The sequence below is a fragment of the Mesitornis unicolor genome, unplaced genomic scaffold (assembly GCF_000695765.1).
Source record: "Mesitornis unicolor isolate BGI_N332 unplaced genomic scaffold, ASM69576v1 scaffold49809, whole genome shotgun sequence".
Taxonomy (NCBI): domain Eukaryota; kingdom Metazoa; phylum Chordata; class Aves; order Mesitornithiformes; family Mesitornithidae; genus Mesitornis; species Mesitornis unicolor.
Genome location: NW_010207568.1, coordinates 1 through 14,406, shown reverse-complemented (window position 1 = coordinate 14,406; position 14,406 = coordinate 1). Strand labels below are relative to the sequence as shown.

The following is a 14,406-nucleotide window of genomic DNA, read 5'->3' as shown; positions in this document are numbered from 1 at the left end:
AGTGATACAATTGGTTATGGATGAACTGACTAAGATGATGAAATATATCAGTTTTATGGCACAGTAAAACTCTATTAGTGATGCCTTTTGCAGGTGTATGAATCTGTATCTATGAGGTACCATCTGGTACCATGAAACACCACTTACTACACAGATTTTTCTGTAGACAGGAATTATATTTTTAACTATTATGGTGTGTGTGTATATACATATCTCTAAGAGAAATACAGTTCTTGACACTATATGCAATTTTATGGTGAATAGTTTCTGGCTTTTATCTTCATGCACAATGATGAGCCTCTCTGCATTTCCATGAAACTTTACAAACAATATTAAGATTGAATTGGTAATGGGATTGCATAGCTGTTAATTTCCCTTATGTTTTCCATTTCTAGAGAGTAATTTGTTTTATAATTACGAATTTTTTAGATCTTGAAAGTGTTGATATGAAAGAGTGGCATCTTCAAATATTAGCAAGACATTACTATGTATTCAAGAAAAGAGTTGTTTTTTTTTTAACTACAGACAATGTTGTAACTGCAGAGAATGGATGGAAAGTGGGAGAAGAGAAAGGGGGATGAAAACTAATTATTATAACCTAACAAAGTAGCAGACACTTCTGCCCAAACCACTTCTGCTTGGGCCAGTGTGATTAATCGGACCAGCCTTCAAACAATTTCTTCATATCCCCTTCAAGACAGTGACCTTAAAATGCTTCTAAAATATAAATACTCTCAGATATTTTGATACATGCCCATATTACTAATGGAAATATGATTGTTACTATTCCAGCCAGATTTCATGACTTTACATTCCTTTCTTTGTGTGGATTTTGCAGGCTGATGTTGACAGCGCAGCATGTTTTTACAGCTGGTCATAATACGTCTGTCAGAAACTTTTTAAAATATGACTTTTCAGTTAAAAGTAGGGAATCCTTTAACTGTGGAAAAAGTATGGGTTTACATTTTTCTTTTTTGGTGGCTTTTTTTGCAATAAATATGTGTTTAGGGAAACTGCTGTGAAAAAACCCGGACAGAGTGTTCACTGGTGAAGTAACGTTTGAGCTCAGATACTCAGGAGCTGCACCAGGCACAGTAGGGGCAGCTCACAAAGAAGGAGATTAATCAGCAATGCCGCACTAGCAAAAAGACCAGCCTCTCACTGACAGATCTCACTCTGCCAAGGGCGATGAATCTCTTGTGTTTAGGCTCCAGCACAGCCACTCTTGTGTTCAGAAAAACTATCACTGAATGTGCACAGCTCCCATCAAAATTAGCAGGAAAATACGGGAATAAATTTTTATTTCAGTAAAAAACAATAGCCAGAGATCCAAACTTTTCTAGAATTGTGTTCACAGAGGTCCTACCCTTTCACCAACAGGACCACTATCTTATTCTCTAAAATCTGCCATGTTAAAATTGTAACTACTATTAAGTGAGGTGGTAGCATTCTCAAGTAGTTTAAGAACCCCTTCATATTATGATGGGCAATGCATCAGAATTAATTAGTACGAAAGCTGGTGAGGATAAAATGATGACTAAAGCATCGGAAAGAATTAGACTCAAAGGTAGTGAAAAGCCCAGCAGCCATAAGCTTTCTTTGTGACTAAGCTAAAGGAACACTTGGATAAATGGAGACTGGCACAGCAAACAATTCCTTTACAAAAGACTTTCAAAAATGCCTTCTACAATATTTCAAGTTGAAAAAAAGCCTAAGATGCTTGCACACAATTCATTTCAGCAAACTCTATTATGTCCAAAAATCTCAAACAAAAGGCCTCTTCAAATACTTCAGTAAGTATACATTTCTACAGAGCAACAGGAGTTGAACTGCCTTTTAGTTGTGGCACAGAGGGGACCTGAAGTACACAGGGCCATTTGTTGTCAACTGCTTCACAAGGTACATTGATGAACGACGTTACAGATTAGGTACTTCCAGTATGTGGAATGTCACCTGGAAGAAATGTCATCAGAGCTGGCACTGATCTGGTGTGAGGAAAAAAATATCAATGTATGTATGGCCTGGCAGCGTTTGCAAATGTTCAGTTTGTAACCTCAAAGCTCAAGGGAGGACAGTCTGAACAAACACAGCAGGAGTCATCAGTTCCCCAGCTCTACACACACATAATACCACACTGCTCCTTTCAAAACCTAAAACACTACTGTATTTAGCACAAACTGATACTCCTCTTGTCCGTAGTAACTCTCATACTGGTCCTTTAACACACAATTTAGGGAATAAATAAACAGCAGTGCCCTCTGCCCCACCCCACAAAGGACAAATTTCTCAAGCCCAGCAGTACTGGAGAAATAGTGAGAAATCGTGATCTGCTGTGGTGATTCTATACTCACACTCTGAAGGATGAGCTCTGCTGTCATCTGCTGATGAACAGCAGTGCCAAATGGTTTGCCACACCTTGATACGGAAAACAAAGTAATAACGAATCATTTTGCCCAGACACAACTGGAGAAGCAAACATGATGCTTTTCAGCTCCAAATGCTGCATAAACAGTAGTAAGTACCTGACGGCAAAGTGTGGCCTTATCTTTCCCTTAGCATTCAAACATACAGTTGAGAGACAGAATGTCCTACTTGATGTACCAGAGAGCAATGTAAAGGTCAGATTTCTTCTCAAGAAACTAATTATGATTACTGATGCAGCAACTTTGAAACTCCATTGATGCATATAATTCCACATCATTAAAAATACTAAGATACAGGTTCTGCTATAAAAGTTTGGTGTACTTGAGAACTGAGTAATTCTTTCATTTTTTTCCTAAAAACATACAAGTCCAAAAAGTACCATGAGATTTTTTGAACAAGCATTTTAACCAGAACTTTTTCATAACAAATTATACTTTTGTAGAATGGTAAAGAATTCAACTATGTGTTTCTATCATTTTAGAGCAAGACTTGTTAAAGTCAGAACTTCTGTTTTGTGGAAGAGTTTCTTTTGATTAAACTTCTTCATGACCAGGGTGACATTGCTCTGGAAAAGGCACCTTATCAAAGAAAATGGTCAATCCTCACAACTAGCCTGGGATGTAGTAGGCACAAGTTCAAATTTCCACTGTTTCAACCTAATAGGGATTCAAATATGACTCAAGGACTTAAGGAAGGAAACATGTTATTCTTGCTTGCAAACAATGTTCCCGAATCACTTCTGAGGGTATTAGCTCTAAATGTATGCAGAGGCGTGCACAGGGAGATCAGTGTCTTACACTTTTGTTTATGCAGGAGAGTGTTTGCATTACTTTACTCACCATTCCATGATTTAGCCACGCTGGTATAAAATTATCAAGCAGCTTTGGGTAAACCAGTTCCCTGTCATAGATATAGATGCTCCAAAACATCGTCACAACAAACTAAGAAGGAAAAAAAAAGAAGAAAAGACAAAATACTTTAAAATAAATGCTTCTGAACAACTAGCTACACATTTTAAATAGCAAAGTGGGCCATTTAGAAAATTATCTATGGACAGACACAGACATTACTGTTCTTTGACCTGATCCTGCTTTAATTGACAGTGTGAATCTGGATTATTCTTTGCATTCACAGGAGTTTTAACTTTTATTCTTCATTTTTTTTTTCTATTTTGTCTTTCAGCCTAGAAAAAAATCTCATTTTTCTGACTTACATGCCTGTGGCCAAATCACAACTCAGTACTGTATTTTAGTAGCAGATGTGGCACATAAATAAAGTTTCACCACTAACAGGATAGAAAACAAATGGAAAGTCAGGTAAAATATCACTTAGAATTCACAGAACGTATAAATATGAAATATTAACCCCTAGACAGAAGCCTATAAACTCATCTTTGCACTTTTTCATGTCAGCCATCAAAATAGCACTGTTTTAAAAAAAATAAATTAACCCTTCAACTACTCTCACACAATTCATGGACTGGGATCCACAAAAATGAGATCTAATACCCTGCTCATTTGTCAATATGAAATTTGCCTTGGTTCTTGTCAGAGACTATTTAGAGGAGCCCTGAGAAAGATCATTATTTCCTCTAGACTGAGGACAGGACAGATGGCTCAGTTAAACTTTGCACCAGGCCAAAGTGTGCACAAATTCTTTAAAGAAACCCCAATGTCTGAAAAGCAAAGACAATACAAAACCACAAAAATTTACAGAAATAATAGGTTTAGCTTACCTTAGCTGGGGAAAGAAGAAAGTAAGTAATCTAATTCAAATACAATTGCTTTCTGACCTTGAATCTGAGTCATCATTTTCTAGTAATAAAAGGCTTATTGTTTACAGCAGGAAAACCCAACACCTGGGCCAGGAACTTTTCAATGACCATTTTCAGGGTGGCGACAAGTCCAAGTTTAAAGTTTGAGAGGCAACAGACAGGACCTTCACTGAGATCAGCAGGGAAGTATTCAGTTACATCCAAATGGCTGATCTTATGGATAATTTGGGGGTCAAGAAAAGAAAGTGCAAGAAACATGGGGTGAGCACAGCAAGGTCAGCAAATTACTAGTGCGTGCAATAATGTAGGCATTAAGTTGTTTCATATGCTTCTGACTCTGGAAAGCTAAAATCGAGGTTGCAGTTTATCAATGGCACCTTGTTCTAACCACAGACACGCAGACTTTGGCCAGCCAGCGATGTGAATGACCTGAACCAGTACACTGTTCCCTCAGCACGCATACAGTACATAGTTTCTTGGTTTCCAACACACTTGTCCATCTGTTATGATAGCTATCAGAGCCTGCTCAGAATACGCTTGGACTATTTGACTAGTGTGCTGAGGCCAGGAAAAAAATAGGTTATGATGGACAGCCTGAAAAATATTGCGAGTGTAAAGTACCTCACAAGAAGTCCCTCTTCTGGGCCAGTCTTGGCATTGGCACAGCCTCGCTCTTTACGCACCTGCTGACACGCAAGCGCCAAGATATGAATAGCTGAACAGCAGGGAAAACGGAAGCAAAGTATCCTCCTCTCTATAGGCTTCCTAGAAGTCATGTATTATCACAGTGGGTCTCTGAGAACCTGCTAAGACCAACTGGGACATAAAAACATATTCTCAGGTGCATGAAGACCAAGGCTGATAATACTTTTTTCCAAGGAAGTCTTACAGTAAGGAAAATCATCCAGGATTAGGTTTGAACCTTGTTACACTGAATACAGAAAAGCTGGCATGTTTTGACCTGTTATTTTCGTGTGGAGCAGAATAAAACAATAGACTTTGCCAAGGAGGTAAAAATAAGAAAAAAGGGGACGTACCATCTGTCCCTTAACCAAAGTCAGCCAGTAGATGGAATGGGATCAGCCTGGCTGGTTGCAACCATCTGGAGCTACAGACGGCAAATGCTGCTTACCAAAGCACTATCACAAGGCAGACATAAGGTAAAGGAAGTGTGCAAAACCCAAGGTGTTACAGAACTAACCTACTCCAGAGGACAATCTGACATGAGGCTAATGCAGTGGGCTGGGATAGATCCCTTCCTGTGTCTGAACAGTTCACCTTATCTTTTCTTATAATTAGCTCAGTTGGATAAAATGAACTATAAAAATGAACTATTTGGATAAAAAGAACTATAATGAGGACTTGCTACTTGGCTACCTGGGCCGTTTCTGAATTTGTTCACTTTGATGAGAGACTGCAGTCTGATACCTCTAAATCACCTCTACTATTCTTACACTTGGTAGACTTTTATTTGGGCTGGGCTCTGCCAAGGTCATACATGGTCATGCAGTGCCAGACCACGATACAATGAGCTGTTTCTTTATGCTGCTTGTATAAGGCTCAGTCAGAATTGCAGCTCCTCTGCTCATGCCAATTCCATCTGGCACAATTCATCACTACCGTGGGGACAGTCCTGATACTATCCTCACATGCCAGGCTGAACAGGCTGCTTGTATACAACAGGTATCTTTCAGGAAGCCAAATACTTTCATCTTCTTTTGTTCCCAAGGTAAAATGGCACAAATTTCATCCTTCTACTTCCCCTTTAGACAAATTTGAGTCCTGGAGTTCAAGGAAGAAAACGGCCATCAGCAATAGCTTTTACAGTTCCTTGCACAGGAGCCTTCTAAAATTGCCATCTTTCTGAAGACAGTGACTACTTCATTAAACAACATAAGGTTAAGCAACATATAAAAGAACAGAAGAGTCCTTCATTTGCTACTTATCCTATGCAGGGTCATTACAGACCAAAGAGAACCTCAAATCTGCAAGTAACCTTGGAAACTGTTTGAAAATATGGAGCAGCTCACTTGTCACAGGCATCTAAAGTATTGCTAAACAAATATAGAGCAGCAGAAAAAAAGTAAGGCTGAAAATTAAACTCTGTTTTCCCACTTAAGGAAATATTCCTTGACTTTCTGTCCTTTGTCTCTGAGGCTTCAGAGGACATGAGAAGAGCATGTGGCGCTGCCAAAGGAAAAATTTTACAGGACAAGTTGGGAAACGGTTGGTGATTCAAAAGGGAAAACAAGTGGCTTTATCAAAACACCACAAATGGAAGCAAAGAGAAACTTAAGACAGGAAAGCCAGTGAAGAGAATTGCATAATTTGCTGTTTTACACAAGCCCAACCAAGAAATGTTATGCAAACAAAGAATGAGCCCAGCGGAACATAATTTTCCTGCACTATGTGATTTTGTTTTTGACTGGGCTGCATAGCTCAGTTCATTAACCAACAACCCTTTGACCTTGACAAAACTTCTTCTAAGTACCATTAAAGGTAACTTTCTGGCTGTCTCCCAAGACACCTGCAGCTAACTGTGAGTATAAATATATTGTTTCTGAGCCTCTTTGAGGGTTAAAGGCATTACATATGGAAGCAAGGTGTTATTAAAGGCAGACCGCAGTAAGCACAAGTTGGCATTGTACTGGCTTTAGGTGGGATCTAGTGCTAGCACAGCATTGCAGCAAACGAATTTGAAAAGGATGAAGGAAATCACCAGGAGTGGGAACTGAAAGTCAGGGAAGATTCCCCTCAGAGAATACAATTCAGGAGGCAATTGCACCACTGCTCACTCATGATCCCATCACCAGCCACCACATCACAACAGATGAGGGCAAAACCCAGAATAGAGAGATTGTGGCATGGTTGAGTCAGTTATGGAAATAAAAGTATTTTGTAGTCTGGTCGAACAACAAGGTAAGTTGGAGACTGCAGCAAATGCCTACACATCTTTTCTTAGGGTAAGTTCCCAGATCAGCTTTGCTGATCATATACAGAAGAAGGGTGATCAGCTTTCCTTTTTGACTGTACCAGTACAGAGAAACAAGAGATAAGAAAGCCTGCCTGGCTTTCTCTCTTTTGTATCACAGCTTTTGAAAAACATAAAAGTATAATATAAAGAATATGAGATTGTTCTATTCAGTTTAGACTCAGACCCAAATGCAGCTATCAAAGCTACATGATATAAAGTACCAATGGTAGACATGGTGATTTTCTAGGCAGCAATCTCTCTTCTACTATGTAACAATATAATAATCTTTCTTCTTCCTATTTCTATTAAACACAGTCTTAAATAACTACAAATGGCTGTTTTATCTCCTCTTCCTCTTGTTTGGTACAAATTACGAGAAACATATTGATAAAACCATATACAGTTTACACAAAACACTAATTAACCACAGAAACTCGGCAACTTCATGATCCATGTCAAACAAATATAACAAAAGCAGGGACAGTCTAAACCACTGGTGCAGTTCCTGACTTCAAAGCATGTCTCACACTTCTCTAGCAGTGTAAATTACTCCCAATATAAATCTCCTTTACACTGATAGGGGGGGTGTGTGGGGGGTGGGGCTAAGTGCAGCCAGGATGAGAATTGGTAATGAACTTCTAAAATGTCTATGCAGGCACTTTTCCTCAGTGGATACTTCCTATTTGAATAGGCATTTGAATAGCACCCCAGACTTACAATAAACTCAAAAAGGGCTAGGAAGTGTTGCCCACAGACCTTTTGTGGAATAAGGCTTTACTGCATAGAAAATTGGCCTGTTGACTTCTGATTTCATTCTCTTAAAAGTCACATTACCAACAGCAGCAACAGGTAAACAGTAGTCATTATGTCCTTCAAAGAGACTCATGTTTATTTCTTGATGCTCCTAAACAAAATGGTAGGTTGGCAATTCAGTTTTATCTAAGGCCCTGAAGATATACAATGCATAACAAAACACTGGAGAGATGTGATTTGCTGCAAAGGTTTTGCAAGATTTGGTTTGCTGCAAAGCCACCCAAGGAGATTGTTTTTCCCTTGGGCTCGTTCTTTACTCTCCTTTGGAAGGAGGGAGGATGCTGGTGGTCAGACTTCCCAGGTGGTTTATATGTAATACTTTTTGAGGAAGTACTAAAAATGAAATACTTTATTTTGTTACATATTTTTTTCACACATCATTGTTTGACTTGGGAGTAGAAACCCCTTTTCTCAACTGTTTTTCAGAACAAGTCATCTCAAGGGCTTCAGTAAACAGGAAATACAGAGAAAACTGTGTTGAATTGCTCTTGAAAAACTAAAGTTAGCGGGCTTCAAAATTCTCCCATGGTATTTGCATTATTCCCTAAACATGCCCTGTGTAAAACACTGAGCAATAAAAATAATATAGATGTTAAGGTAACTGACAGGTACTTAAGCATGACCAGTGCTATAACATTAGAAACTCAGGAAGGATTTTTTCCACATCCATCCATGTGTAAAGGTTCCCTTGTGTCACTACTGGAAATTACTGAGAAGCTCCATGGAGAATCAGGTGGGTGAGCTGTAAAGAAAGAAAGTCTGCATTTGAACTTTTGTTCTGGTTTTTTTTTTTTCTTTAGTAAGGAAGCTGTTGAGAATATGGGAAATGAGGGAACTTTTTTCCTGCAGAGACTCTGGTCTTTAATAACTTCCTTCTAACAAGCTTCTCCAGCACACCAAAATTTCACTGGGTATTTTCTTACATACATATAGCTCTTTAGAGAACCAAGCCAGAGTTAGATGTTTCCTACTTTCACGTCCTGGACTTTTCCTACCATAATCCCACTGAAGAAGAGCCCCCAGTGGCCAGCAGTCCCTTGGGCACTGGCCAAGCCCTTGGCAAGTGGTAGCTGTGGTGTGGTGGGTGCTGCTGGAGAGGATCAGCTTTCAGGAAGGAGCTGAGACCAGTGTTAAACTACATAGTGCTGCTGTTTGTCACCCAGTAGCCAGGGGAAGAAACAATGATGGAATCAACGTTTTCAGGCTTTCTTTGTAGGAAATAAAGTGAGATAATATGTGGTAATCAATTGCTCCACCTCACCACAGAAAGGTCACCTTTGGAAATGGAGAGCATCTGTCCAATGAACATGGCCATTTCTTACTACTTTCCCAATTTACTTTTTTTTTGTTTAAGACAGAAGTTGTTCCTGTATGAAACCCTTGGGAAAGCAGTTAGCTCCAGGGATGCAACATGTCTCTCGGAAACTGCTAACTTGTAAATGTTGCAACAGTGCTTCTAGCGCAGGTAATGGTGAGCGGGGATTCCTTACTCACCAGTGGCAAGAGAAACAGTGCCTGAAAGATATGTGCAGATCTGCCAAGAGAAACCGAAATTTCTCCAAGATCTTGAAAAGTTTCAAGGTCAGGACCACTGCAGGGATGGAGGAGCACACAGACAATAGTATGGAGCTAAAATAGTGGCAGGAGAGAAATTCTGAATCCTGAGCAGTGTGAGAGAGCCAAGGAGGGTGTGCTTTGATGCATGTAAAGATTGAAAAAGGCACTTAAAATCTTTAAAGACAAATAATGTGATGTTGTTCTCCTTCTTCACTTCTACGATCAACACAGTGGGAAAAGCGTCTGTCGTCAATCACGATTACAGCTACTTCTAATTCCCAATCTCTCTTAAAATACAAATGTAACATATATATCTCTCCCATAAAATACATACTTGCAAGTTTGTTTAGGCCCATATTTTTTAATAACTGTATTAGCTGATCCAGTTACTTTTACCATAGCTGGAGAAGTGCAGTCTGTTACCCCAGCGTGCTCCCAAGAGGCAGGCCAGCAAGTACAGCAAGGGAATGCTACCAGCTGTGTTTTTATGAGATAAAAACACCGTACTTACCTGTACAGTGTTTCACGTATGTTTTGCATTTTCTAACTTTGCATTCTGTGTTCTTCATGTATTGTGAAATCCCATATAAATGGCGAAATCACATTTTAATGAAGTATCTCTGAATATATAAAATTATACACTACAGATTGACGTGTGTTAACTGCTGTTAACTAAGTGATCAGCTTTTGTGAAACAGTACGTTTGCGACCTCATACAGTTTTCTAGTAGTCCTACCATCAAAAAAAGCTTCCAATTAATTTATTTTGAATGACTGTACACAGAAACAAAAAATTAAAGGTTGTTCCTGAATTGCAACAAAAACTAAACTTTAATGATATTTTAATTACTTTTTTAATGCAACCTAAACTTATAACTACAGCAACACAGACCACACCTCCATGAGACACCTGAAGACAGTCAGCACCTTCTGCCAATGAAAGCAACGTGCAATGTCCCAGTGGAGCAGGACCTGATCCAAAGAATAGATTTGTTTTGAAAAAGGCATGGAAAATCCTCATTTTTCGAGACCTCCTGTGTGCTTTTTTACATTACTGACAAATCCCTTTTTTTCCTACCCTGTTTCTTCTGTCAGCTCTGAATCCTCCATGGGATTAATAGGGAGCAACACGGACTTTTGCTTCCCTGCTTGCCTCTGACAAAAAGGCTTAGAGCCTGAATTCCAGTCAGGTTGTTACGGTGCGAAACACAGCCACAGTCAGCATTTTCAATACTACTGATGATGATACACAGTGCAGAAAATGTCCCAACTGACTCTCAAGATGCTGGTGGTACAATTCACATTTGAAATGACTTGTACAATCAAGTGTGTACTGTAAAGTACATTTTTCTTAATGAAACAAAAATAATTTCAGCAACACCAGTGTTCCCTTATACCTGTGAAAAACAAGAGAGTAGGAAAATAATCTCTAACATTTTTCCTTTCTACATAGTCTTTTGCACTGAGGTGAGAAAGCCTTTCGGGCAGAAAAGAATCAGTAAATAACACCACTCACCAGTCTGTAAAGACTTGTGCAGATTAACATCATACTTACCACTCCAACAGGGAAAGCCAGAACAGCCATCACCCAGTCACGGAGGGAAATGAGTTTTTTCAGCTGCCTCTCTTGCTCTTGACTGTCATTTCCTTTGGTGAGAAGACTAGACAGGTCGGTCAAGACGCAGATCCCGAAGAAAACAGCCTGGATAACCTGCACGGAAGGGGAACACACTCTTGAACACACAAAAGACCAGACCTTTGACAGAAAGCAGGTACAAATGAGGAATATTGCCATAGAATTGACATTGGAAGTGGGAAAACACAATTCCCTTAAATATGGGTAGAATTTGTTCACATAAAAGCTGCTTGTGCTTCTAGACTGAAAGCCCTGCATGCACCATGCTCCTCATACACCAGGGAAATCGATGTGTGTTGAAGGACCAGTCCAGAGATCCCATCCTTTCCTCAGTCATGTGCAACCCCCCAGGGACTGAACTGCAGCCACCCCTTCCTGCTTCACTCCACGCAATTTGGCCCCAAAGCCATAGCACTTGCCTCTGAGGCAAAAGTGAGGAACACTCTCTGTAAAAAGAAAGGAGAGAAAAAAAAGACAAGCAGTTCTTTTCCTTGTGTCAGGAGCAGCACCTGAAGACCCTGCCTGCCCCAGCGGTGAAGAAGGTGCCTGAGACTTCCTGAGAGATGCAGTTCAAAGCCTCAGCTTCGTCAAATCAATCACTGCTTCACCCCAGGTGGTGAACGATAGAACGAGCAAGGTGCAGGATTTATTCAAGCTTTCTTTTCGCAATGGCGGACTGTCATATACTTGCCTTTTCCTTCATATGATTATGTATTTGTGCTCAATATTGTAAGATTATCTGTTGTATTAAATTAATAAACACCTGAACATACTGACCAGGTTCAAACTTGACTAGATCTTAGTTTGATTGCTGCATTTTTCTTCCTTAACTAGCTTAGTAAGATTGTCATAAGCTACCTCAGCAATGCTCTTGCTCCAGGACCTGCGCATCCTGCCTTGCGCAGTTCAGAGAAAGTGCATGCAGCTTGTTTGCTCCCTGAGCTGGAAGCCCAGGTCACAAACCCACACACAGCAGGTAATCTCAGGTAAAAAATTAACAAAGCATGGTCTTAGTTCCCAAACTGTACAGTGATTCATCAAAAAAACATAAACATATGCTTAAAATACATACTACATGTTTTTCAAAGCAAGCACGGAGCACTAGTTTAGAAGTCTTATTAGTAAATCTAAGTGTTCCTTTGACTAGGATTCTCTGACTAAGCAGTAGACCATCCATAAGAAATAACAGCATTTGCAGAATACAGACTATAATAAGTAATGTAAAAAACCACCTTAGGCTAGGGAACACTGATCTGGAATATGGTAGGGAGGGAGGGAGGAAAGCAGACAGGCAGGAAAGAAGGAAGGAAGGAAGGAAGGAAGGAAAATATCAAACAGATGCTGGCTACTAGAAAGAAATCCAGAGAGGTGTAATGGTTGACTGGACTGAAGTATGTTCCCTTCCTCAACAATCCTTATACGACCCAAATTCTTGTAAATTCTGGCTGTAAAGCTGTGAACGACAGACGTTCAAATGGCCCCTGGATCTGCTTGCAATTCTTCTGCCATTGCTCTCCCCTTTCCAGGCTGTAGTTACACATAATATGCTTAATAAATAGATGAAGCAACATTACAAAACATTCCCTGAAGCCATGAAATGTGACAGTCTACAAGTGCTAGAACTGTACATTGTGCTAGAAAAAGGTATTACTCTACTTCAACTGACTGCCTGGAAAATTTTCCATCTTCTACAAAATTTCTGAAAAACATTTTACATAAAAGTTGGGGCTCCTTGGAGCTACATAACCACATGAACTCCTGATATGCTTTTTCATAGTATTTGTTTGATACAAGCACTTAATAGAACAAAACTTCCTATACTCGGCCCTGTTTTCCACTAAACAGCTGGCCTGTTTAGAGAGAAGGAATAGAAGAACTAATTATGCATTTGCTTGACTTAAGAGGAGACACGATACCGTCTACTATTCACTCAAGAGTGTGAATGCCAAAGAAAGAAAAGGATTTAAGACAGAACTGGCAAAAAAAAAGTATACCTAACAGTAATGAGATCAAGCTGGGTGTTAAAAAGTTTAGGCTGGGGATCAGGAAATATTTCCTAACAGTGAGCTCTGTCAGACCATGAAATAGTTTCTCAGAGGAAGTGGTGGAAGCCTCATAGCTTGAGTCACTCAAACTGATATTGGACAAAACACTCAATAATGTGCTGTAGGGAACAGCACTACGCTGGCAGGGCCTGGATGAGTGACTAATGGATTGTTTGCAGCTCTAACTACGGTTCCCTGAAATGGTCTCTCTCCAAAGAAACACAGACTCAAACAATCCCACGCCCACTTTCCAAGGGAATTGAGATTGTACATCCACTAATCAATCACAAACCCAACAGATTCTCTCCCCATTATTTTGTTATGAACACACCGCTTCAAGGGAAAATACAATGATATCATTAGCAATAACTGAAAACTCCTAACGGGAAAAAAATTACCCAAAGATTTTATAGAGTAGGTATGAAGTAAACGATTCTACAAAAAGATTAACAAACACAGAAAAGAGAAAATTACATATTTATTGAGAACATTGAGCTGATGAAAAAATCATATAGTGTTCAGCGAGGAACAGTTCCAGCTTATTCATACAAATAATATAGGTACATCCACTCTGGTAGTTCCTTTCCTTTTTAGAATGTGCAAGAGAACTCTTCTGACACCTATCAACATTTAGGATTAGTCTGAGGATGTCCAGAGCTGCATGAGTCTCAGCACATAAACTGAACAGCCAGAGTCTGTAACGATTTATGGCCTTTGCGTTTCTGGCACAGGAAAAGTGTAGCATGCAGCTACCGGTAGTTTATGGTATGAAACGAATTTTTAAAGTCCATGTTCCTGTGTATGAATGCTGCCTAACAGATGCGAAAAGTTCACAGCAAGGAAGTAGAAACTCCCTCTAAACAATATTCTCCAAAGTGCCCTAGTGTCACTTCAGATTTGGAATCACATTTTCAAAACAATGACCTTATTTTGAAAATCTGCAGGTGGTGAATCTATACATGAAATATCCCCAAGATGTTAAACAAACAGCTGATTACTATTTTTTCCCTTGGAAATGCAAGCAATAACAGGACTTCAGAGGAAGTATCTTCCAATTTTGCCTCTAACTAGAGTTTGAAGGAAAGCAGTGATTTAGAAAATGACAAATACGAATTTGACAGAGAACAGCCATACATCTTTCTTATACCATGTAACAGTAAGCAGCTGTTATGGTTTAAGGGTTA

At 39.5% G+C, this 14,406-nt stretch overlaps 1 protein-coding gene across 1 annotated transcript; it reads right to left on the bottom strand.

Moving 5' to 3' along the window:
• Positions 1-3,263: 3,263 nt before the first annotated feature.
• On the bottom strand, positions 3,264-11,252 carry LOC104546703 (androgen-induced gene 1 protein-like; the record flags this gene model as incomplete). Its single annotated transcript, XM_010192152.1, has 2 exons — positions 3,264-3,365; positions 11,097-11,252. Coding segments are annotated over 2 exons (258 nt in total), but the record flags the coding sequence as incomplete, so codon positions are not given.
• Positions 11,253-14,406: the final 3,154 nt, after the last annotated feature.